General features: G+C 38.8%; 1 protein-coding gene across 6 annotated transcripts in view; it reads right to left on the bottom strand.

Annotated features, from left to right (window-relative positions):
* GIGYF2 (GRB10 interacting GYF protein 2) overlaps positions 1-26,866 on the bottom strand; it is a 148,782-nt gene that overhangs the window by 95,497 nt on the left and 26,419 nt on the right. For all 6 annotated transcript variants that reach the window (XM_058701027.1, XM_058701018.1, XM_058701011.1 and 3 more), the window contains exons 3-5: positions 20,512-20,595; positions 8,703-8,832; positions 7,688-7,783 (exon numbers count right to left, since the gene is read on the bottom strand). In XM_058701027.1, coding sequence (XP_058557010.1) covers positions 7,688-7,783; positions 8,703-8,832; positions 20,512-20,552 — 267 coding nt within the window. In that variant the 5' untranslated portion in view covers positions 20,553-20,595. The remainder of the gene's footprint in view (positions 1-7,687; positions 7,784-8,702; positions 8,833-20,511; positions 20,596-26,866) is intronic.

Raw genomic sequence — 26,866 nt, forward strand, 5'->3', positions numbered from 1 at the left:
GAGAGACAGAGCATGAACGGGGGAGGGTCAGAGAGAGGGAGACACAGAATCTGAAACAGGCTCCAGGCTCTAAGCTGTCAGCACAGAGCCCCGACATGGGGCTCGAACTCACGGACCGCGAGATCATGACCTGAGCCGAAGTCAGCCGCTTAACCGACTGAGCCACCCAGGCGCCCCCCTCCCTACTTCTTAAAAAGCTTTTCTGGCCCATTTACATTTAGCCTGTAAGAAATCTAGGAAATTATAATAAGAAAAATAAAAAGAAAATATTAAAAGTATGTATAAATACGTTTAAAAATTGGAAGATAATCACAGAAGATTAAAACTGGTATACTAAGGCATTAAGTGCAATTTTGAAATTTTAAAAATTGAAAAATTAAAAATTAAAATTAAAAAAATTAAAATTTACAAAATTTAACAGGCAGGATTAGGGTGAGCTCACATAGTAGTTACTAGAAAAAGACTACTATCCACAAAAAAGTTGGCAAAGACAAGAACAAAACATTATATATGAACACGAACATTCAAAAAACTCTTCACTATACTGGGGAAAGATACACAAACTAAACCAATGGAAGAACATTTTTGCCGATTGTGCAGTGAATTTTTCAGTAAAAATACTCAATGTCTGAAGTGCAGAACAATGCATAGTGTAGACCATTACGTGTATAAAAGGGGGAAGACATTTAAAAAAAATTTTTTTAATGATTGTTTATTTTTGAGACAGAGAAAGACAAAGTATGAGCAGAGGAGGGACAGAGAGACAGGGAGACACAGAATCTGAAGCAAGCTCCAAGATGTCAGCACAGAGTCCAACGTGGGGCTCAAACCCATGAGCTGTGACATCATGACCTGAGCCAAAGTCGGACATTTAACAGACAGAGCCATCCAGGTGCCCAGGGGGAAGACATATTTAATATTTACTTGGAAAAATATAAAACAAACTGCTAACACTTGCTGCTTTTGGGAAAGAGATGCTGGTGGCTGAGGGAAGTGATGGGAAAGCGATTTCCTATTACATGCTATTCAGTAGATTTTTATTTTGAAACCATGTGACTTATGACTTATTCTTTATTCAAACAATAAATAAGTAAATAAATCTGAAAAAATAAAAATACTGAACATGGCAAAAGTACTAGAAAAATGCTATAGCTATGGCATCAGCGAAACAAGAAAGATCCTCATACAAAGCTTCTTTTTTTTTTTTTTTTAATTTTTTTTTTTTCAACGTTTTTTATTTATTTTTGGGACAGAGAGAGACAGAGCATGAACGGGGGAGGGGCAGAGAGAGAGGGAGACACAGAATCGGAAGCAGGCTCCAGGCTCTGAGCCGTCAGTCCAGAGCCTGACGCGGGGCTCGAACTCACGGACCGGACCGCGAGATCGTGACCTGGCTGAAGTCGGACGCTTAACCGACTGCGCCACCCAGGCGCCCCATACAAAGCTTCTTAAAAGCAACTCAGCATATGGAACAATCAGTGGACTTCTATTCCACTGACCTGTAGGTCTATCCTTATACCACAGTTATCAGTGATCCCTGTAGTTTTGTAGTAAAGTTCTGAAATCAGGGAGTATGAATCTTCCAACTTTGATCTTTCTCAAAACTATTTTGACTATTTAGGGTCCCTTGCAATTCTGTATGAATTGTAGGACCAGCCTGTCAATTTCTACCTCAAAACCCCTGTGATTTTGATGGAGACTGCACCGATTGACTGGCAATATTAAGTCTTCCAAGGCTGAATGAACACTGATGGCTTCCCACTTATTTAGATCTTTTTTAATTTCTTTCAACAGTATTTTGTAGTTTTATGTAAAAGTCTTACATCCCCTTTGTTAAATCTGTAACTATGTACTTTATTGTTTTTGATGCTATTGTAAATGAAACTGTTTTCATAATTCCCTTTGCAGATTATGTCAATCCTGACCCCTACAACTGTGCTGAATTCATTTATTAGTGCTAATAGTTTTTTGTATGTGGATTCTTTAAGATATTCTACATGTAGGATCATGTCACCTGAAAATAGACATAGTTTTACTTCTTCTCTTCCTTCTTATTTTTTTAATTTTTTTTTTAATGTTTATTTTTGAGAGAGAGCACAGGCAGGGCAGGGACAGAGAGAGGGAGACAGGATCTAAAGCAGGCTGTGCAATGATAACAGTGAGCCTGATGTGGGGCTCGAAATCGCAAACTGCGAGATCATGATCTGAGCTGAAGTTGGATATTCAACTGACTGAGCCACCCAGGTGCCCCTTTACTCTTCCTTTTTAGAGGTCTCTTATGTCTTTTTCTAGCCTAAATGCTCTGGCACAATGTTGGATATCAGTAGTAAAAGCAGGTAACCTTGTCTTGTTCCCAATTTTAGGGGAAAAGCTTTCAGTCTTCCACAGCTGGGAATGAGGTTAGCTGTGGGTTTTTCATAAATGCCTTTAATCATGTTGAAGGTCCCTTCTATTACCTTTGCTGACAGTTTTATCAAGAAGAGTGATTAATTTTGTCAAACACTTTTTCTGTGCCAACTGAGATGATCAAGTGGTTTTTCCTTGGTTCGATTAATGTGGTATATTACATTGATTTTCCTTATGTTGCACCACGTTTGCATTCTGAGGATAAATTCCATTCAGTCATGGTGTATAATCCTTTTAATATGCTGTTGGATTCAGTCTGTATCGGTATATTTTGACAACTAAAGATATACAAAGAAAACAAACTGCAATAAAACATACTAAACGTTAACAGTAATTATCATGTAATTATCTCTACATGATGAGTTTATGGGGGAGATTCTCTCCTTTATACTTTTCTGTATTTTCTACAATGAATATGAGTACCTTTTATTTTAAAACACGTAAGATTTTATTGATACAGAGTATATAAAGAAATTGTAAAATCACCATGAAAGACAAACCGAGTAAAACAATGGACAAATAACACAGGCAAATCAAAAACCATAATGACCATGAGCATATGAAAAGATGATCCAGCTACTAGTTACTAGTGAGATACAAATTAAAAACAACTATCACAGCCAATGTTTTGGCCAAAATGTAAAAAACAAAAGCTGGGGGTTTGCATAAAAATGAGTCCTCTGGGGCGCCTGGGTGGCTCAGTCAGTTAAGCCGCCGACTTCGGCTCAGGTCATGATCTCGCAGTCCGTGAGTTCAAGCCCCGCGTCGGGCTCTGTGCTGACAGCTCAGAGCCTGGAGCCTGTTTCAGATTCTGTGTCTCCCTCTCTCTGACCCTCTCCCATTCATGCTCTGTGTCTCTCTGTCTCAAAAATAAATAAACGTTAAAAAAAAAAAAAATTTTTTTTTAAAATGAGTCCTCTCATTTGCTGCAGGTAAGAGTGCAAAAGGGCTTAAAACACTACAGAAACAAATGTAGCAACACCTACATTACATTATCCACATCTGTGCATTTAAAAAAATGTAAAGAACCATGCACCAAAAACCAAAGAGGTGAAAAATCTGTACACTGAAAACTACAGAAAGCTTATGAAAGAAATTGAAGAAGACACAAAAAAATGGAAAAATATTCCACGTTCTTGGATAGGGAGAACAAATATTGTTAAAATGTCAATACTACCCAAAGCATTCTACATAGTCAATGCAATACCTATCAAAATAACACCAACATTCTTCACAGAGCTAGAACAAACAATCCTAAAATTTGTACAGAACCAGAAAAGGTCCCGAATAGCCAAAGCAATCTTGAAAAAGAAAACCAAAGCTGAAGGCATCACAATCCTAGACTTCAAGCTGTATTACAAAGCTGAACTCATCAAGACAATATGGTACTGGCACAAAAACAGACACTCAGATCAATGGAACAGAATAGAGAACCCACAAATGGACCCACAAACATACGGCCAACTAATCTTTGACAATGCAGGAAAGAATATCCAATGGAATAAAGACAGTCTCTTCAGCAAGTGGTGCTGGGGAAACTGGACAGCGACATGCAGAAGAATGAACCTGGACCACTTTCCTACACCATACACAAAAATGAACTCAAAATGGATCAAAGACCTAAACATTAAGACAGGAAGCCATCAAAATCCTAAAGAAGGAGGCAAAAAACTCTTTGACCTCGGCTGCATCAACTTCTCACTCAACATGTCTCTGGAAGCAAGGAAAACAAAAGCAAAAATGAACTATTGGGACCACGTCAAAATAAAAAGCTTCTGCACAGCAAAGGAAACAATCGGCAAAACTAAAGGGCAACCAACAGAATGGGAGAAGATTTTGCAAGCGACCTAACAGATAAAGGGTTAGTATCCAAAATCTATAAAGAACTTATCAAACTCAACACCCAAAAAACAAATAATCCAGTGAAGAAATGGGCAAAAGACATGAATAGACACTTCTCCAAAGAAGACATCCAGATGGCCAACCAACACATGAAAAGATGCTCAACATCACTCATCATCAGGGAAATACAAATTAAAACCACAATGAGATACCACCTCACACCTGTCAGGATGGCTAACATTAACAACTCAGGCAACAACAGATGTTGGAGAGGATGTGGAGAAAGAGGATCTCTTTTGCACTGCTGGGGGGAATGCAAATTGTTGCAGCCACTCTGGAAAACAGGATGGAGCTTCCTCAAAAAATTAAAAATAGAACTACCCTACGACTAGGCATTTATCCACGGGATACAGCTGTGTTGTTTTGAAGGGGCACATGCACCCTAATGTTTATAGCAGCACTATCGACAATAGCCAAAGTAAGGAAAGAGCCCAAATGTCCATTGATGGATGAATGGATAAAGAAGATGTGGTGTATGTATATATATATATATATATATATATATATATATATACATACATACAATGGAGTATTATTTGGCAATCAAAAAGAATGAAATCTTGCCATTGGCAACTACATGGGATGGAACTGGAGGGTATTATGCTAAGTGAAATTAGTCAGCCAGAGAAAGATGAATATCATATGACTTCACTCCTATGAGGAATTTAAGACACAGAACAGATAACATAAGGGAAGGGAAGCAAAACTAATATAAAAACAGGGAGGGGGACAAAACATAAGAGACTCTTAAATATAGAGAACAAACAGAGGGATGCTGGAGGGATTGTGGGAGGGGAGATGGGCTAAATGGGTAAGGGGCATTAAAGAATCTACTCCTGAAATCATTGTTGCACTAAATGCTAACTAACCTGGATAAAAATTTTTAAAAAAGAAATATTTAAATATTTTAAAAAACACAAAGAAACAAAAACAAAAAATAATTTTAAAAAATACAGAACCAAATCCAGCAATTCCAATTTTACAACACATGTTCTAAGAATGATTACTTTAGCATAATTTGCAACAGCAAAGTTTGAAAACAACCTAAGTATCTAACCAAAAGAGACTGGAAAAACTCTGGATTTTCTCACTTAAGAAATACTAGGCAAGAGAGATGAACAAACTAAAGCTATGTGTATCAACATAGATAAATCTAAAATCATTACTGAAAAAAAAAAAAGCAAGCTGCAGAATAAAAACTACAGCATGCTACCTTCAATACAAAATTCATAACCCTATAGGGGCACCCAGCTGGGTCAGTCAGTAGAGCACACAAGTCTTGAACTCAGGGTTGTGAGTTCAAGTCCCATGTTGAATGCAGAGATTACTTAAAAACAAACTCTAGGGGCACCTGGCTGGCTCAGTACATACAGCGTGTGACTCTCAATCTCAGGGCAGTGGCCCCACAATAAGTGCAGACATTACTTTCAAAGATATTTTTAAAATAATAATAAAAAATTTTTTTTAAATTTTATAGCCCTATAAAATGAAACTTTTATGGCAAGAGAATACACAAGCATGTAATGAAAATAATAAAACATGAATGAGAAAAATAATCCAATTCAAAGTAATCCCTGGGAAAGAAGGGGTATAGTATACCCCAGGCAGTCTCAAATGAGAAATCTTATTTTTTAAAACAAAAACACTCACAAATATGTAATGATTTTAAGATTTATATATCTGAATTGTAAATGTATCGTTATTTGTAGTAATACTTTCAAATTTGTCTGTTTCAAATACTTTATAGTAGGAATATTTTTAAGAAAAACTAAACCAAAATATAGCCAAATGTCAAATCTATGTGAAAAGGAAATTGGCCAGTTTTGAAAAGGAAATTTCCAGCCATCACTGGAGACAGAACCCTTTCTTGTGTACTCCTTATAGCAATAAACACCTTTTGGTCAATGAAAATATCTGATGATTCTAGATGAAATTACATTTCAGGAATAAAGACAGAACTAGCCTAATTCAGAAGAAATCATAAAACAAAAACTGCTTATGACACTATGGTGATGAAAATCACCAAAGATTAATAATATCACACCTGTTTTAGAACTTAACACGGTTCTGACAGAGGTCTTCTAACAAGCCTTTTTTTTTTTTTTTTTTTTAATGTTTGTTTATTTTTGAGAGAGAGAGAGAGCACAAACAGGGAAGGGGCAGAGAGGTGAAGGGGGACAGAGGACCCAAAGTGGCCTCTGCACTGACAGCAGGGAGCCGATGAGGGGCTTGAACTCACGAATCATGAGATCATGACCTGAGCCAGTCAGACACTCAACCGACTGAGCCACCCAGGCGCCACAGCTTCACTTTCTTAATAGTGATATCTTCATACAAAATATGGCCAGAGTGTAAACGAAATAGCCAGAGTTATCACAAAAAATAATGATGAAATGTTCTGGAATTAAACAGTGGTTTACAACTCTGTGAATATATTAAAACCCACCGAATTGTATACTTTAAAAGAGTGAACATAGGCACAGCTGGGTGGCTCAGTCAGTTAAGCGTCCGACTCTTGATTTTGGCTCAGTCATAATCACACGATTCAGGAGTTCAAATCCCGCAACAGTCTCTGTGCTGACAGTACAAAGCCTGCTTGGGATTCTCTCTCCTTCTCTCTCTGTCCCTCCCCCACTATCTCTCTCCCTCCTTCTCACTCTCTCTCTCACTCTCAAAATAAATAAACGTAAAGAAAAGAGTGACTGTTATGACATATGAACTATGTCTCAAGAAAGCTGTTTTTAAAATTAAAAAAGCAAAAAAACAGTGATGATTCATTTACAGTGGCATTCCAACATTCCAACAAAGCTCCTTTTTTTCCATTTACTGCAATTACCATAAGTTCCATAAAATCAAAAACTCTTATTTATCTTTGGAAAGAGCACACTATAAATAAAGACAACACAAAATCTATTTCCAGCCTAAAAATCTAACTTTCTCACAATGTCATAAACAAAAATCTGTGATAGAACTACACATTTTTAAGCATATTTTGAGCTGAAAATCTACATTTTCCTTTAGTGGCAGAATGCTCTGGTGAGAAATCAGGTTGCCAATTACTTCTGACAACTACATTTTTCTGAAAAGAAGGCCCTACCTCCCCCCAAAACTACCTCTACTCAAGTAAATTATAAGGGATGGCTCCTATCATCCATAAGGAAATAGAAACATTTCCTCACCTCTACAGAATACTCAAAGCTTCAGAACTAAAGCAGAATCTCATCTACCAAGATAGGCATTCACATATCAAGAAAACAGAAAGCAGGTGGCAGACCTGTGGGGATGTTGGGGCCTTAGAGCCTAAGTGGTAACTTCCTGTTTTCATAACTCAGTGGAAAGGAACAAGGGTTTGACCTAAGGCTCAAAGTTAGACACAAACCTGTTCTTCTTCTGTAAAGGGTACAAGAGCCAACGGAGGCAGGGGCTCCTCCTGTAGGATAGGCAGAAATTCTTTATCCAGAAGGTCTGAAGGTATCTGTATGACCAAACACATGACCATGAAATTAATGCTATCCCTCCAATTAACAAAAATTATAAAAAAAGAAAAAAATACTCTTCTGTTTATCTCTTGGTGATTGTTACAAATATGGAATAAAGCTTATTCAACCACAATTACCTCCAGTATCCTGAGAAGGTTAAATATTAACAACCCCAGTCCCGTTCCTCTTCCTCCCATCAGACCACCACTTTAGATCTGATATGCAGCATTAACTCTGGCATTCCAGAGTGCACAGCGGAAGGGTAAATATCCTCACATTTAACTCAAGGCACAAGGCAGTAAAGAGTTTCATAAGCAATTTTATCTGTCCTCAGCAGCCATCATTAAAATGTGACATCCCCAACCCATTAATAAAAGCAAAAACAAAGTATATTGTTAAAACAGAAAATATTATCTCTCACTAGTCAGATAGTTAAGTGTACTTTACACTGTTTGGGTTTTGACCATTTATAGGAAACACAAATGTGGTAACATATTTTAAGATGTTCTCTCTGCTAAAAATCGTATATTTAACACAAGAAGGGGAAAAAAGCAGCAACTCCTCTTCTCACTCGTAACTTCTAACTGAAAAGAGGTACAATAAAGACAAGAAATTCCTCCTTTCTCAGACGTCAAACTGGGACAGAAATGGACATGACGGAGACATTGAGAGGAAATGAGACAAAGTATTAAGTGCTGAATATTCTGTTTCCATGAAGTTTTCTATTCCTATAATGAAATCTTAGGTCCTCAGTAAAAAACACGGGCTCCTTACACTTAGAAGATTCTCTGTCAATTACTACAGGTTTCAAAGCAGGAAAAAAGAGAAAAACCATGAGTCCATCATCTATCAATGTATCACTGTACATACCCTGAAATCTCATTCCTAATTCTGAAGTCTTTCCTTTTTCCTTACCTTGTTATCTTTAAGGAAAAGTGCTAACATTTCTTCTCTACCGTAACGATAGTCTGCTAACTTATACTTCGGCAAAGCTGGAGAAAGAGGAGGGGACGTGATACTCCCACCACTGGACAGAGCTCGGAGCCTAGGAGAGACATAAAATACAAAAATGAAGGGTCAAATATTCTGGCACCAAGGACTTTTGTGCTATAAAAATGTTCACTTTAGGTCTTTAAAAGAACAGAAAGAAATCCCATTATCTCAAGATTTTAGCTTTCATATAACCATTGTCACAACATGTTGAGAGCAGTTCACTGAGAAACAGACAACCATGTGGTAATTCCCTAACTTAAAGAGGTATCATGATATATCCCTGAGAAATCTGGAGTGAAAAGGTGACACTGTTTCAAACTTGTAATATCTTAAGCAGGCTTCACACCCAGCACAGAGCCCAATGTGGAGCTTACATTCTTTTTTTTTTTTTTTTTTTAGTGTCTGTATTTATTTTTGAGACAGAGGGAGACAGAGCATTGAGCAGAGGAGGGGCAGAGAGAGGGAGACAGAATCTGAAACAGGCTCCAGGCTCCGAGCTGTCAGCACACAGTCCTACGCGGGGCTCGAACTCTCAACCACGAGATCATGATCTGAGCCGAAGTCAGATGTTCATCCAACTGAGCCATCCAGGCGCCCCCCAATGTGGAGCTTAAACTCACCACCCTGAGATCAAGACCTGAGCTGAGATCAAGAGTTGGACACTCAACCAACTGAGCCAGGCAGGTACCCCTTGAAATTATAAAGGTAACCTGATTAAAGTAAGGGGTACTTGGCTGGCTCAGTCAGAAGAACATGCGACTCTTGATCTTGGAGCTGTGAACTCGACCCCTACGTTGGGTATGGACATTACCTAAAAATAAAATCTTTTTAAAAAAGAAGTGAAATATCACCTTCTACCTGTTAGATTAATAAGAATTAATAAATCTGACAATACCAATGAATAAATCTGGAGTATCAGTTGCTAGTAAGTATGAAAACCAATGGAAATTCTCAAGTAGTAACTGTGGGACTGTAATGGAACAACCACTTCAAAGAATAATCTGCTAATGTTTAATAAAATATTTAGCAAAGTATACTACACGAAAGAAAAAGCAAAACACAGAAGGTTAGGAGCGCCTGGGTGGCTTAGTCAGTTAAGCATCCAACTGCTGATCTCTGCTCAGGTCATGATCTCACGGTATGTGGGACTGAGCCCCACACTGGGCTCCGCACTGGAAGTGTGACCCTGCTTGGGATTCTTGCTCTCTCTCAAAATAAACAAACTTAAAAAAAAAAAACAACACAGCTTACAAAAAAGAGATACACGTAAACCTGTAAATAAGTTTATACTGTTTAAGAACCATACAAAATGTAGCAAAAGTATAGACACAAACATGAACTGACAAAAAACTCAACATAAGATTCTACGTGCAAAGGGAAAGACAGCATCAAGGGAGTTTTAATTATACCTGCCATGTTTTATTTTCTTAGCTTGGCACTGGGTACATGGATATTTGCTACAATTTATACTTTTATATGCCTGTAATATTTCATGATTCATTTTTAATAAAAGCAATCAATGATCAATGTAGAGAAATTCAAAATGCAGTGAAGAATGAAAATACAAAAAAAAGAAAAATTTAAGCCATATTTACTGTTAGGCAGAAAAAATATATAACCCTAAAAGGAATGGAACTGGGGAAAGAGGAACATTTTTTTAATTTTATAAGACACTTTTATTTTAAAAAGGTGGGAAAACCTCAGCAAAAAATGGCAAGAGTAAGATCCCACTGCAGCACTGTGTCAAAGAGCAAGTGGCAAAACTATCAGCAGCAACTCATTGTCTGGGGGGTGCCTGAAGTTCTATAAAGTAGTAAGTACCAAGGGTAAAAGGGGCCAGTGTACTTTAGCCTAAATGAAAATTCAACAGAGGCATTAAAATACATCCCCAAATTGCTAACTTCATTCACATTAGCAAAAAAGAAGAGAATAATCTACACAGTAAAAAAAAAAGAAATCAGAGCATTGTAATACCAATAAAAGGAGGGAGAAAAAAAAAAGAAATGTATTAGTAAATTCAATGGTAGAGTCTTTTCTCAATGTTTCTATCTTCTCTTTTGCACTTAGTTTTTTTAACATTCATGGGCAATTTTGAACATTTATAAAAGTCCAAGAATTACAGAACAAACTCTCATGTACCACTCACCCAGCCCTCAGCTCAATAACCCATGGCCAACCCTGCTCCTTCCACCACCCCATCTAACCCTTCTTTAATACCGTTTTGAAGGAAATCCTACGCTTTCAAAGATTTTTTGAAGGGAATTATTTTCAAGATTTTTTGAGGAAATTTTTGAAGGGAAGTTATTTCATTTGTAAATACTTTAGAATGTTCTAAAAGATAAGGATTTTTTTCTAGTCTGGATTTTGCTGATCTTATTCCGGTGATATAGGTTTGCCATGTTTCGCTGTTCTCTGCATTTCCTGTACACTGGTGACTGCAAGTGAAGGTACTTCGATGTGGCGGTGTGTAATGCCATCAGGAGGCAGTCCCTGGTTTTATGGGTCTAGCAATCCCTGAACCAATGCCTTCATAGGTCCCTAAGTTCACTAAGGTTACAAAGTGATTTTATTTTATCATTCTTTATTAGCGGGAGTATTTCTACAAGGAGAAACTTCTCTCTTAACACTATTTGGTGTTATTACTCAGTAGGAAATAGGTTGTTCCCATAAGAACTCATGTTGTTCTTACAGGAAAGTTAGAAAAAAAGCCTTCTTAGTTTTCAAAATAAGGACTTAGTTCACTAGCATTCTCCAATGGTAACAAATTATTTTTTATTAAAGTATTTCAATTCAATGCACTTCACAATGTCCAAATTGTCTCATCCTTTTTTGCTTTTTAAGTAGGTTCCCCACCCAAGGTGGGGCCTGAACTCCCAACCCCGAGATCAAGAGTCATGCTCCACCGACTGACCCAGTCAGGCACCCCTCAAATTGTCTCCTCTTTGACCGTGGGAGATTCTTCAGGTTGGCTCCTAATTCTGACACAACCCTAGCAGTCTTTAACAGCTTCTTTTCTATCTGGTGTGTCAAAATGTTCCCGGCACAGCTTATTATTTCTTGCCTCGGCCCTAGAATCAACCATTTCTCCAGGGAGCCTGATTCTCTTTGGTGCATATTAAGAGCACAATTTAGGGGCCAAGAGTACTCACTGCTGCTAGGCTGATCTTTTGTTTTCTTTCCGATTATTCTTGGACTTTGAGGTCATTTAGTCCAACTCCTGTAAGACAGGTTGGAACAACCAGGAAGGACAACATGCCCACAAAGAAGTGATCCAACCTCTGTTGAAGGACCTTCCAGGAAACTGCTTTCCATCAAAGTCATGTAAAGCTGGATTCTTTCCTGACGAAGTGGAATTAATACCCACTCAGAGCTGAGGCTGGGAATTTTACATACGCACTACCTCGTTTCATTTCATTTCAGCTCTGCAACAACCCCGGTAACAAACAAGGGTTACACAACTTGCCCACACAGAGCAAAGGTGCAAACATAGGTTTTCATGACTAAAAAGATCAAAATCCTTCCAGCAATACATCTCAAAATTTTATTTAAAATAGCCAGGGTTTATTCTGCCACACGTTAATTTTAAAATATATGTATTTTATTAGAAATTATTTTAACGTATCTTTCTTATACTGAGCCGATGTGCTCGCCAATCGTTTCTACCACTAGAGGGCATATCTAGGTGCTCTTTCAAGTGAAAATCATTCCCAAAGTGGCAAATAGTCACAATGCCTCAAGAGACTTTCCTTCTCATGGCCCAACATCCCTAATTTGTTCATCAGCTCCTGACAAGTGGCTTCAAATCCACTCACCACCCCGGTTCCCTTCCAGTGGATCCCCATCACCCATGCCCAAGAGCTCCTCCAGTGTCCAAGACTGAATACTTCTCATAGGCACCACATTTATTAAGAGTAACGTAACCAGAGTGCATTCTCAAGAGATTCCTCCAGCTACTGTGAAGAGAACAGCCAAACAAACAGAGAGTAATTCAAACAAAGATGGTGGCCTGAATAAGGATAATTGTGCTCTACTTAATAATCAACAAATCCTATTCCAAGTCCCTCTTCACCTACAGACATTTGGAAAAGCTAACTCATACCTGGGTAATAAATATCCCTAAAACCCCACCAGTGATCTTTAACCTCTCTTGGATCTTGCTCCATACAAGCCTCTCTTCTAGAAATTTAATCCCTATTTGCTTTCCCCTTAGTCTCTAAGTATACCTAAAAGTGATGTGTTTAGGGGCTCCTGGGTGGCTCAGTCAGTTGAGTGTCTGACTTCAGCTCAGGTCATGATCTCATGGTTCATGAGTTCGAGCCCCAAGTCAGGCTCACTGCAGTCAGTGTAGAGTCCGCTTCAGATCCGCCGTCCCCCTCTCTCTGTGTCCCTCCCCCACTCACATGGTCTCAAAAATAAACATTAAAAAAAAAAAAAAGTTGGGGCTCCTGAGTGCCTCAGTCACTTAAGTGTCCAACTTCAGCTCAGGTGATGATCTCGCAGTTCACGAGTTCAAGTCCTGTGTCAGGCTCTGTGCTGACAGTCAGAGCCTGGAGCCTCCTTCAGATTCTGTGTCCCCCTCTCTCTCTACCCATCTCCCACTTGCACTCTCTCTCTCAAAAATAAAAATTAAAAAAAAAAAGTCCCCTCTCTCTCTGCCTTCCCTTGCTTGCGCTCTCTCTCTCAAAAATAAATTTTAAAAAAATTTTCTATAAAATACAATTGTTAGGGGTGCCTGGGTGGCTCAGTCGGTTAAGCATCCGACTTCGGCTCAGGTCATGATCTCACAGTCCACGAGTTCGAGCCCTGCGTCAGGCTCTGTGCTGACAGCTCAGAGCCTGGAGCCTGCTTCAGATTGTGTCTCCCTCTCTCTCTGCCCCTCCCCTGCTCATGCTCTGTCTCTGTCTCAAAAATAAAAACATTAAAAAAAATTTTTTAGTAAAATTTTTTAAAATTTAAAGCTGGAAATAATTTTTAAAAATAAAAAATAAGTAACAGTGATTTGTTTAAAACCCCTTTAATGCAGCATCCCCCCCAGCTATGCACCACTGCATGCACCCCCAAACTATGCACCACATTCCCCCAGTTATGCACCTCTTCCATTCAGAAATATCCCCAACAACCTGAATTACGGGTCACTTCAAAACCCAGAGCAATCTGGATTCTCCCCTTCAATTCCACTACTCCAGTAGAGTTCACAAATAACATCACCAAATCCAAGGGACAATTTCCTATCTTTGTCATCATCTTCCTGGCCATACTGAGATCTGTTTAACACAAGAGGCCCCACTTCTATTGTAAGTAGTAGCAACTAACAGGTAGCAGTAGCAGGGCCTCCTAAAACCCATGATACCCCCAAAATCTTCACTTATTATTGTCCCAAATCCTAATTTCAGCTTATGAAAGCAATATGAAGTGTCAATATAGATGTGTGAAGTCAAAAAACATTTCTGGGGGGCGCCTGGGTGGCGCAGTCGGTTAAGCGTCCGACTTCAGCCAGGTCACGATCTCGCGGTCCGTGAGTTCGAGCCCCGCGTCAGGCTCTGGGCTGATGGCTCGGAGCCTGGAGCCTGTTTCCGATTCTGTGTCTCCCTCTTTCTCTGCCCCTCCCCCGTTCATGCTCTGTCTCTCTCTGTCCCAAAAATAAATAAAAAACGTTGAAAAAAAAAATTTAAAAAAAAAAAAAAAAAAAAAAAAAAAAAAAAAACATTTCTGGGTAAGCTTCTGATTCTCACCTCTGGCTCTGACCTCTCCCCTAGAAAACAAGGCTTTCATATGCAATCACTTACAGCCTCTCCACTTGAGCCCCAAACCCTACTCATCAGCTTATTCATTCCAACCCCCTTCATCACCATATTCCCAAAGGCAGATAAGGACACCACCATCTAAACCACTGGATTACCAGTCAGGGAATCACGCTTTACTCATTCTACCATTGCCCATACCTAATTACCAGATCCTACCAGTTTTAAATCCTACATCTTGGGATGCCTGGGTGGCTCAGTTGGTTAAGCATCCAACTTCAGCTCAGGTCATGATCCCACAGTCCACGAGTTCGAGCCCTGCGTCGAGCTCTGTGTTGACAGCTCAGAGCCTGGACCTGCTTTGGATTCTCTGTCTCCCTCTCTGTCTCTCAAAAATAAACAAACATTAAATCCTAAATCTCTCAAGCCATCCCATGGATCAACTAACCCATTATTGTCCACACTTTCATTTCTTACCTGGACTGCTGCAACAACATCCTAACTGATATACCCAGTCATCTTCCGTCTCCCACAGAACTATACGTATATTCCCAATGCAAACCTGAATAAAATGTCCCCTGATTAACAACTGTTGACTGACACACGATGATCAAATAAAACCCAGAGCTTCTTAACACAGAAGGGCTGCCTCCAAGCTCATCTCTCCCACACTTCACACTATAATAAACACAATGTCTCAGAGTTCCTCTCTCAAACTTGCTGTTTCTTGCCCCCTTGTCTTTACACATGCCTTTTCTGCTATCAGGAATATATTCCCAAACCATTTTCACTTGGGCTCCTAGGAGGAGAGGTTAAGTGGAAGGAAGGGAAAAAAGAGTCGAGTCAGAATGAGGAGGATGAGGGGTTGGAAAGAGAATTGTAGAGGGAAAGGAAGAGAGGTCGAAATCCTTAAGACCTTGGCTAGACAAAAGTACCTGCTCAACCTTCATGGATCTAACTGGCTAGTGGAAGAAAAAAACTAACAAATAGTCATACAAATACACATACAGCTATTGAAGGATTCTGGAGAAAAACTTGACCCAAGTTATATCTTAAGATTATTCTGGATGCTGTAGGGAGAACCATAAGAAGAATGAAAGCCCAAAAACATCAGGCCACTGCTGCAATGGTTTATGTCAGAGATGGTGGTGGCTTATACTGGGGTGATGGCAATAAACAGAAATGAACAGATTTCAAGAGATATGTTGGAGGCGAAATTGACACAACACTGTGATGAACTAGATGTAGAGATACAGAAGTAAAAGAAACCGAATATCCAGAAAACTCCAAGACTTCCGGCTTGAGCAAATGGGCACACAGTAGTATTTAAGATTAAAAGAAGTAAGTAATCCAAAAGTAGGTACCATGTCCTTTCATCTTTGTTGCATCAGCACCTAATCCAAGGCACAGAATATAGGAGGCAGGTGAGAAATGTTTTCTAAACAAATCTTAACATTCTCTTCTAAAATACACCCCTGGATAACATCGAATTACTATCCCTTCAGACTGCATAGATGTCTTTTACTCTTTTTGAAAACTGGGATGATTAATGCATCCCATCCTCCAGAATTTCTCTCATCCCCCACAAAGATGATGGCTAATAACCCAGCAACCTCAGGTTTCCCTTCCTTGCCTCCATTTCTCCCCACCCCCTTGAGACTTGAATGCCTTCATCCAACATTTACTAAGTGCCTATGTCCAGTAAGCTAGGCTAAACATGTGCTTACCAAAACTGAGAAATACAGTGCCGTTCTTCTGTTCTCTTCTGAGTAAGGAAAACACATAGAAACACAACACAAAGTCGTAACTATTTCAACACAGTTATAAACAAAGTGCTTTAGGGGAAACAAATACCTCACTTTCTTGCAAGGTAACACTTGGGAAAACTTCCTTAAGACCATGTAATGAGATACAAGAAAACTTTAAGGCAATTCCTTGGCTCCTTCCCCATAAAGACGACTAACTATCTGCAATCATTCCCCCTATGATAAATTCCTTAATCATCTACATTTATCTATTTTCAATCCAATATATGTATTTATATATATAAGCATATATATATATATATATATATATATAAAACAAGTATAATGAATTTGGGTTTTTTTTAAATGTCTTTAAGTATACATAACAAAATTTTGCCAAAAAAAAAAAAAAAGAAGAAGAATGGGAGGAAGCAAACCAAATGTTAGCGATGGTTCTTTGGATGGCAGGATTAAGGATAACTTGGATCTTTTCTTTTTCTTTTTGTACTACTGTTTCCTCCAAGGCTTTCTGGAACAAGCGTGAATTACCTTGTTACTGAAACTAACAAAAAATTTCAAAAAACCTAAACCTACCAGATTTAAAACCAAAAAAAAATGTTTTTCTTAAGGTAGTACTTAGTGTTTGGTCAAGGGTAAAGCAAACAGGCAGGGGGATGGGAACTAAACTAACACAACCTTTCTGGTGGTCAATCTGTCCGTACATCATCCAAAGCCTTAAAAATGAAACTGATTTAATAACTCTACTTCCAGGGAATTATTCCAAAATAAATAAGCAGCAACACAAACAAAACTGTTGAAGGCTGTATACACATATTTATAATAGAAAAACATTAAAAACAACTTTACTTTCCAACAATTCATTCACTCATTTAACAAATATTTATTGTGTACCTATTATTTGCAGGCACTGGATACAGCAGTAAACAAAGTATACAAAAATTGAGACCAAAGTACTTGCCCTCAGTGGAGCTCACAGTCTAGTGGGAGCTGGAGAATGGAATATAAATAATAAAGAGAATAAGTGAATAAAATGTTTACCATGTTCTATTTGGATATAGGTCATGAAGAAAAAAATAAGCAGAGAAGATAGGGAATAAGAGGAAGACATTATAGATAGTCAGGAGAGGTCTAAGGTGGCAACATCTGAGTAAAAACAATGGTTTTATTCCTAAAAACAATGTGCTCCTCCATTAAATCTATCACACCCTTTTGAATTGCTTTGGTGACTATATAATACATACCTTTATCCCAAATACAGAGATAAGCTAAGACCTAATGACTCCACAGACCTACCTTAACGAGTCCATGTATACAGTCACCCGTAGTCTGTTTCCACAACTGTCAACACTCTCCCATCGTCACTACTATCCCAAGTACACCTCTTCATTTTCTCCGTCTTTCATTGAACATTTATATTTTACATCCTAACAAAAATTATGATCTTAGGAAATAAAGTATAACTAAATGTTTCTGTATGGTTCAGAGTTACACACTGACTAAATGCAATCACTCTAAACTTTGATTCTAAAGTATTCTGGACCCAGCTCCTTGCCTCAAGTTTCACAACCAATGTAATGTTACATGCAGAAAAGCACAGTAGCAACTTCTATTTATACTGCAGCTTTCTAGTTCAGAGTTACCAGAGTTCCTTAAGGTTCTCATATATTCCCTTTGCCAAAAGGAATTTTCTTTTTTTTTTTTTTTAAATGTTTATTTATTTTTGAGACAGACAGAGCACGAGCGGGGGAGGGGCAGAGAGAGAGGGAGACACAGAATCCAAAGCAGCTCCAGGCTCTGAGCTGTCAGCACAGAGCCCGACGCGGGGCTCGAACTCACAGACCGTGAGATCATGACCTGAGCCGAAGTCGGACGCTCAACCGACTGAGCCACCCAGGCGCCCCAGCCAAAAGGAATTTTCATAGCTGGTAAAACAAAAAAAAAGGCAGTGTGCCTACTTAGACCCCCACTCCTCAGTTTATATGCATTTCATATGACTAAGGGAAGGCTCCTAGGCTCTAATAATGATGCCTGAAGGGTGACAATTAGGTAAAGCTACTGTTTAAGCAGGAGACTGGTAACTGTCTTCTACTAAAGTTACTTCAATTCAAATTTGGTATAAAGCACTGGGCTGATCAAACAAAACACCATCAAACATGACTTCTGAGCATCACTGAAAAAATGTGTACCATGCTGTTGATGGACTGGGTCACTGACTGATGGACTGACACACTGAAATGACTTTAGGAACCCATGATTTAGGGCAGGGGCCAGAAAACTTTTCTCTGTAGAAGGCCAGAGAGTAAATAAACTTTCTGAGTCAGATGGCCCCTCTTGTAACCACTCAACCTTGCCACCGTAGTATGAAAACAGCCTGATAATATGGAAACAAACAGGTGTATCTGTGTTCCAATAAAATTTTATTCAAAAAAACTTTATTTATACTTCCACGGGCCATAGTTTGTCAACCCATGGTATACAGCATCCAGCTAAATGTGTACTGACTCTAGAACATCTCCAGTAGTTTTTTTTCTTTTGTTTAGGCTAAATTCCTGGTGTTGTCTCTTTTTCTTAATAGATGATGGGACAGAGGGGGTAGGGGACAACTTCCTTAAATTAGCTGACAATTTTAATCATGTTTTTACAATGAAAGAAACACGTGTAAATACAAAAGAGAAGCAGTTACAAATTCTAGATAAAGGCAGAAGAGTCACACACAAAATGGTTTACAAAATGAGCTATATGGATTTAAATCCACCATATAAAGGAAGTTAATAAAATGTGAATAAAGATGTAACTATGAGAATGTTCATCAAAAATATTTTTGTAATAATGGAAAACTGAGAATGGCCTATGTATGCTACATCTACAAGTCTAGTTAAATAAACGATGGTACATCATACAATGCAACCATTTAAGATGATAGAAAACATTTATTGAAAAAAAAGATACTTTTGATGTGGTTATTTTTTAAAAGCAGGTTACAAAGTTGAATGTACAGTATGATCCCATTTTCATGAAAATAAATGTACACACACACAAATAAGCATACACAGAACCACCTGGAGAGATAAACCTATTTACAGTGGTTATCATGGATGATAAAATTGTATCTTCCTCTGGCTTACTTGTAATTTCTAATTTCTTTAGAAACATATTGATTCAATAATAAGAAACTTGTTTTTTAAATATAAACTAAAAACTAAAACAGGTACAGCATTACTTAGGTCAACATTTCCAAAATAAATTATCAAAGTATAGAACTTGCATCAGTTTTTAGAATTTCAAGTAGAGATTTCTCCTCAGTCTCCAAATGCTGACTAAAAGGGCCGAGAAAATTTAGGAATTACATATAAAAAGAAATGCATAAAATAAGTTAGTATGTGTCCTCAAATAGGGAGTTACTACAGAAGTCTGCATCACTTTTCAAACCACCACCACCTAAACAATCAAGAATATTTAAAACACTATTCCAATTTATCTACTATATACTGCCTCTGGTTCAAGGTTTGAAAAGAAAAAGCAACTATTCATGCCACTGACGAGAGGATCTTCAATCACCAACACTGGGGGGGAAAGGAAGAAGAGGGGGAAAAAGTCACACTACAATGTGATGGATCTCAAAATTCCATAAGAATTCCATTCAGGGTCCAAACACATCTGTAAGAGACTCAAAGGTCAATTAATTGTTATTATGGCAAATGCTATCCCAATCTTAGATGGGCTACAGTTAATAACCAGTATAATTCTGGACCACCTGCCTAGCCCATCAATAAAAAAAATTCAAACAGTAATTCAATAAAAGTATGTTGTCAAAGAAGTCTAGGAGTAGCACTTACAAAACAGTATTGTAGCAGAAAACATACAGATAAAAATATGACAATTATATGTAAAATTTTATATGTACCTAGACAAGGGCTGAAACAAAAAGCAAGTAATTTGCTAGGGTGGTGGGACTGCAGGGAGTCCATTATCATTACAAAACCAGACCAAGAAAATTTCATTATCATTACCTAGCCAGACCTAGAAAAGTTTTTTAAATATAGAATGCAGTCATTGACCAAACAGAATTTATTCCTAGACAAGCTACGCTGTTTTCAACTAGGCACATAAATCAAAATCTCAAAAACATGTACATTTATAAACCACCCAACATCTGTAAAAATACCTTACTACTGTACTAGTAGTACATCCAATATCAAGCAGGATGAGATTCTGAAAACTCACCATTCAGGCCCAAAGTTCAGTGTCTGCGTTTCCGCTGCCATTATTTTCCGTATTTTTACAATAGATTTTTATATGTGGAGAAACCTGTTAAAGAGAAAAATATCTCCATACAGTTAGTCAAGAGCAAATGCAGAATTCCAGCCCAGAAAGTCTAACTAGGGTGTTTCATTCATTCCCGGGGCAGCTATCAGAATGGGTTTTAATCCGTGTTTACAACAATCTAGCAGGCAATGTGAAATTAACAAATCTACCTCACATTTCAATTCACATCTTCTTAAGTGGGAAAAGGAGATGCGGTATAAGGTGAAGCCCATGAGATGGGTGGATGCAGACCACACAGGGCACCAGGGACCAAATTAAGGACTTTCTCCTTCAGCCACTGAGCAATAGGGAGTGAATGAAAGGTAACAGATTTACATTTTAATTTATATTAATTACTCCTTTGCAATGACTCTCCCATAACCAACCATGAGCTATATTCAAGATTCTTAAAATAAGCACCCCCCCTTTCCTATCTCACAGCTTCCACTACAACTCTCCCCCACTTTCTGCTTAGCACTTTACACGCTAGTGATTATTTTAAAACACTGTCTTGAACCATCAATTTCATGAGTGACCTTTCAAAAGCCGTTTTAAAATATCAGAGCTTAAAGTGAAGTAAGTCAAACAGGGAAAGCCAAATGCTGTAGGGTACTTCTTGTGTATGGAATCTAAAAGTGCCAATGAGTACTCAGAGAAACCAAGAGTGAGTGGTGGTCACCAGGAGCTGGGCGGTGAGGGAAATGGGGAGATATCTGGTCAAAGGGTACAAAGTTCTAGTTACAACATTAACAAGTTCTGGGGACCTAATGCACAGCAAGGTGACTATAGCTAATAATACCATATTATATACTTGAAAGATACTAAGAGATTAGACCTTAAATTTTCTCACTACAAAAAAGAAATAGCCATTACGTGCTGGAATGAGGTGTTAGCTTGATGCAATGGTGGTAATCATTTTGCAATATATAAATGTATCAAATCAACACACTATATACTTTAAACTTACACAATGCTATATGTCAACTACATCTCAAATATGGGGTGGGGGGTGGAGGATATCAGAGCTTAAAAATGGAAAATACTGTAAATATTGTAAATATACTGTAAATATCTCCAAGATAAATTCACATCACCCTGACTTTTGTTTATGTTTAGAAGATCTAAAAAAAAGTTAACTGGAAAAATATGCCTCAGGACACCTGTTGGTAGAGCATTCAACTTTGATCTTGGAGTTATAGGTTCAAGTCCCATGTTGAGTGAGAGATGGCTTAAAAATATTAACCAGAAATTGGTCAAAAATGCAAAAAAGGCAAAGTAAAAGTACGTTAATGTCTATAATCGGCCATTAATTTATCTGCCCTGTGGGAAAAAAATAAAAGGAAAGAAAAAAAGGGAAGAAGCTCAGTGGGTGGGGAAAAAAATAAAATTAAAAAAAAAAATAGGGGCATCTGGATGGCTCAGTCAACTGAGCAGCCGACTCTTGATTTTGGCTCAGGTCATGATCTCACGCTTCATGAGAACCTGCTTGAGATTCTCTCTCTCTGCCCCTCCTCCTACTTGCGCGCGCTCTCAAATTAACATTTAAAAAATAAAAATAATAAATAAATAATAACTTATCTGCCCTCCTCCTGGAAGGTATTTCCAGCCCGATTTCAACCCTGAGGGTTCCAAGATGTCCATATTCTAACTTAATTTAACCCTGTTCCCTGCTACCTGACCAGGCAAGCTTATACACCAGACTTAAGCTGAGGTCAACTTAGAGCCCGCCCCACCTCTTAAGCAACTAGTGATTCAAGAATACAATACCTAAGGGGTAACTGAGTGGCTTAGTCAGTTAAGCGACCAACTCTTGATTTTGGCTCAGACCATGATCTCACAGGTTCCTGAGATCGAGCCCCAAGTCAAGCTCTACACTGACAGCACAGAGCCTTCTTGGGATTCTCTCTCTCTCTCTCTCTCTCTCTCTCTCTCTCTGCCCCCTCCCGCTCACCTCGCACGCACTCTCTCTCAAAAAGTAAACAAACTTTAAAAAAAAATTTTTTTTAATGTAAAATAAGGGGCTCCTCAGTGGCTCAGTTAGGCGTCCAACTCCTGATTTCAGTTAAGGTCATGATCCCAAGGTTGTGGGATGGAGACCCACATCGGGCTCCGTGCTGACACTCTCTCCCTCTCTCTCTCTCTACCTCTCCCCCTCTCCCACCATCCTTCTTTCCCTCTCCCTTAAAAGAAACATTTATTTTTAATGTAAAATAAAAAGGGGTGCCTGGGTGATGCAGTAAGTCAAGCACCTGATTCTTGATGTGCTGACGGCACAGAGCCTGTGTGGGATTCTGTCTCTCCTTGTCAGCCTCTTCCCCACTTGTGCACTCTCTCTAAATAAGTAAATTAAAAAAAAAAAAATTTTTTTTTTTTTTTTAATGTAAGAGAGCTCATGATCTGAGCCAAAATCAAGAGCTGGTCACTTAACCGACTGAGCCACCCAGGCGCCCCTCGCAGACCACTGAAGGGAAAAAAATGTAAAATACAAATTTTAAGTAATTAAAAAACTCTAGCAGAGTTTACTTCACAGGATGATTTCTTCCTTAGTAATACATAAAATAAAGAATCTCCCAACTGATACATGTTAGATTCCATTAGATTCCATTCCAACTGAAATGACTTGTCAAGGTTATGATGATCAGACCCCAAGTAAGGTGCCCACTGTAAATTAATACAGATATGCTGCTTACAAATCATCCCTGTGACCATACTTGGCATAAATCAGTGTGCCTTTAAAAACTATGTGGACCTACTTGACTAATAAACAGACATGCAGAGACTACATCAACTATAAGACTTTACTGTAATAAAAAACATCTTGAAGGAGTGTTTTTACTATCATTTTAAACCCCATCCAGCCAATTGTTTTATCCTCAAACCCCTGGGGCACCTTGACCATCAGAAAACAGCTCTTAATTTATAAAGCAAGTCAAGATTTGAACCAGACTGGGGGAATGCAAGCTGGTGCAGCCACTCTGGAAAACAGGATGGAGCTTCCTCAAAAAACCAAAAATAGAACTACCCTACGACCCAGCAATTGCACTACTAGGCATTTATCCACAGGATACAGGTGTGCTGTTTCGAAGGGACACATGCACCCCCGTGTTTATAGCAGCACTATCAACAATAGCCAAGTATGGAAAGAGCCCAAATGTCCAACGATGGATGAACGGATAAAGAAGATGCGGTGTATATACACACACACACATATAGACACATACACAGTGGAGTATAACTCGGCAATCAAAAAGAATGAAACCTTGCCACTGGCAACTACGTGGGTGGAACTGGAGGGTATTTTGCTAAGTGAGATTAGTCAGTCAGAGAAAAACAAATATCATATGACTTCATTCATATGAGGACTGTAAGAGACAAAACAGATGAACATAAGGGAAGGGAAGCAAAAATAATATAAAAACAGGGAGGGGGACAAAACAGAAGAGACTCATAAATATGGAGAACAAACTGAGGGTTACCAGAGGGGGTGTGGGAGGAAGGATGGGCTAAATGGGTAAGGGGCATTAAGGAATCCACTCCTGAAGTCATTGTTACACAATATGGTAATTTGGATGTAAATTTAAAAAATAAATTAAATTTAAAAAAAGAACAAACAGGGGCGCCTGGGTGGCTCACTCGGTTGGGCGTCTGACTTCGGCTCAGGTCATGATCTCACGGTTCATGAGTTCGACCCCACATCGGGCTCTGTGCTGACAGCTCAGAGCCTGGAGCCTGCTTCGGTTTCTGTGTCTCCCTCTCTCTCTGCCCTCCCCTGCTTGTGCTCTCTTTCTCTCTCTCTAAAAAATAAATAAACATTAAAAAAAATTTTTTTAATAAAAAAATTAAAATTAAAGAATAAAAAAAGATTTGAACCAGGCTGAATTTATAAGGCAAATGACTCTCAATTAAAAACTGAATTATTTGACAGCTATGCAAATATTAAAATCATTTAGAGATTTAAATCCCCCCCCCCCCCCTTAAATTACTACCTTAAGGCCACACAGGTCTTGGAAGCACAAAACTCCAAGGATACCATCACAGCAAAGGATGCAAATGGAGGCCCTGGAGTTGAACGCATAACCTGTATAACTGCCGGGAGCAGTCTTGAATTCCAGAACGAAACCCAGGAGCAGGCAAGGAAATCCTGTTCCAGTCCCCTTTATCATTCTACCTACAAACCTTTCAGGTAGTGCCCAACTACCAAACTACACAAACATTAAAAACTTAGTTTCTTTAACGCCCTGAGCTGGAAACCTAATTACCGATTTATAACATGGTTTCCATACAAAGATTACTTCCCAATGTAAAGATTTCTGAAGAATTCTTAAGAACCTAAGAATAATCATCCAAGTGATTTAATTATCAGCTAAAGAGATCTACATTACTCAGAATGATACTCTACTCAGGCTCTCTTTTATGAATTGAAGCAGGAAATCTAAGAGCCATGTCTGTTGAAGAAATCTCATTTAAATTCTTACAGTACCGTAATCTCTAATTCTCAAGTCCCCACCTCAAATTGCTCCTTCCAAAATCGATCTAAATGAGCTCAGTCCTAATTATTTATGTATCTAACAGAGAGACTCTCTTACCCAATGCCCCTGAATTATATATTAGAATGGAAACTGAGCCTATTTCTCAACTGTCCTTTCTAAGATGCAGTGAGGTACTGAAATGACACAGGTTTCGCCGTGAGCTAAATGTTGTCAATGCAAAGCTCCAGGCTTGCGATCCTTAGAAAACAGCTCTGAATTTTTAGAGCAAGTCAAGATTTGGACCAGACTCTGGATGCTGTGCTCCCACCATGTTCTTCTGTCTCTCTAGACTGCGTTTTCTTGAAACTATCCCCTCTTCTTTCCTCCATGACCAGCGCTGTACTGGTACTGCTTTCCTATCTTCATTTCCTTCCTATTTAGCTGCCATTCCCCAAAAGCTCCTAACTTCCCTGAGCATACCCATGGTTTATTTAACTACAAACTGTATAGGTATTGCCTTGAACCTTCTGTTGTCTACAGTGGTGTTCTCTACTAGCACTTAGGGTAGAACTCTACTAAATCACAGGGGTAGCAAGGAACACACAGGGAGGGGGGAGGTGTGGGGGGGGGGGGTGACTGTAAAAAGAGCAATAAAAACTTCTCCCACAAATTTCCAAACTGCTTCCCTTGGGAAGGGTCCCAGCCCTGCTGTGAATAACAGATTTTTTTTTTCACCCATGACCTATATGGCATTTCCAGCTGCCTGCTCCTCCTATATATCTACCTCAACAACAGATCAAGATACCATTTTTTTTCACAGTCCACTAGTCAGCCAGACTCAAAAACCCAGAATCATCTGCAGCTCCTTCTTCCTCATTGCCTGTCTCAAATTCAATCAGTTCCTCCTTCAAGATTCTTCTTGCATTCTCCTCTCATTATAATTAAACCTTTGTTAACTCATGTTTGGATTATTACAATAAAATTTCCAACTTGCTTCCCTGAATCACCCTCTAACTACTGACATCTAACAACATCAATCTTCCTAAAGCACAACTCTGGTCATGCCTACCCCTCTGTAAAACAGTCAATTAAACCTACCATGTAGGGTCAAAACTGGTATTTCAGGTCACCACCAACCTGATCATCTATACCCCTCTCCTCAACTCAACCTCCTATGGTTTCACCTCCAAACTCAAGGCCAAATGAGAACTTTCTATTCTCCACTGCATTGTCCTTCTGTGCTTCTCTGTTCATGCCATTCCTTTGCCACAGAAGGACTGCCTTGCTCTACCTCCCTTACAGTGGCCTGCATAAAACCAAGGATCCATTCAAGTATCTACTCCATTTCCTAAGTAGAAGCAGCGCTGCTCTCTCTGGAAAGGAAAATGTAAACATAAGATGCAGAAATGGGGGCACCTGGGTGGCTCAGTTGGTTAAGCATCTGACTCTTGGTACCAGCTCATATAATGATCTCACAGTCGTAGGATCGCCTGATGTCAAGTCTCTGCACTGCGCGTGGAGCCTACTTGGGATTCTCCCCCTCCCTCCCTGCCCTTCTGCCACTCACGCACTCTCTCAAAAATAAATTAACTCGAAAAAAAACAAAAAAAGATGCAGAAATGGAATGGAACCTATAGGATTCAATACTGAGATGGCAGTGCTTTTTGAATCAGTATATATAACTTGAAAGCAAAAAGAAAATGGAAAAGAAAACTTGGGAGCAGACTTATAGTTTTGATCAAAATGAATGCACCTAAGGAAACACCCCAAAAGACCATTAATATGAACCTTGAACTCTAGTGTAG

The sequence above is a fragment of the Neofelis nebulosa genome, chromosome 2 (assembly GCF_028018385.1).
Source record: "Neofelis nebulosa isolate mNeoNeb1 chromosome 2, mNeoNeb1.pri, whole genome shotgun sequence".
Lineage (NCBI taxonomy): Eukaryota > Metazoa > Chordata > Mammalia > Carnivora > Felidae > Neofelis > Neofelis nebulosa.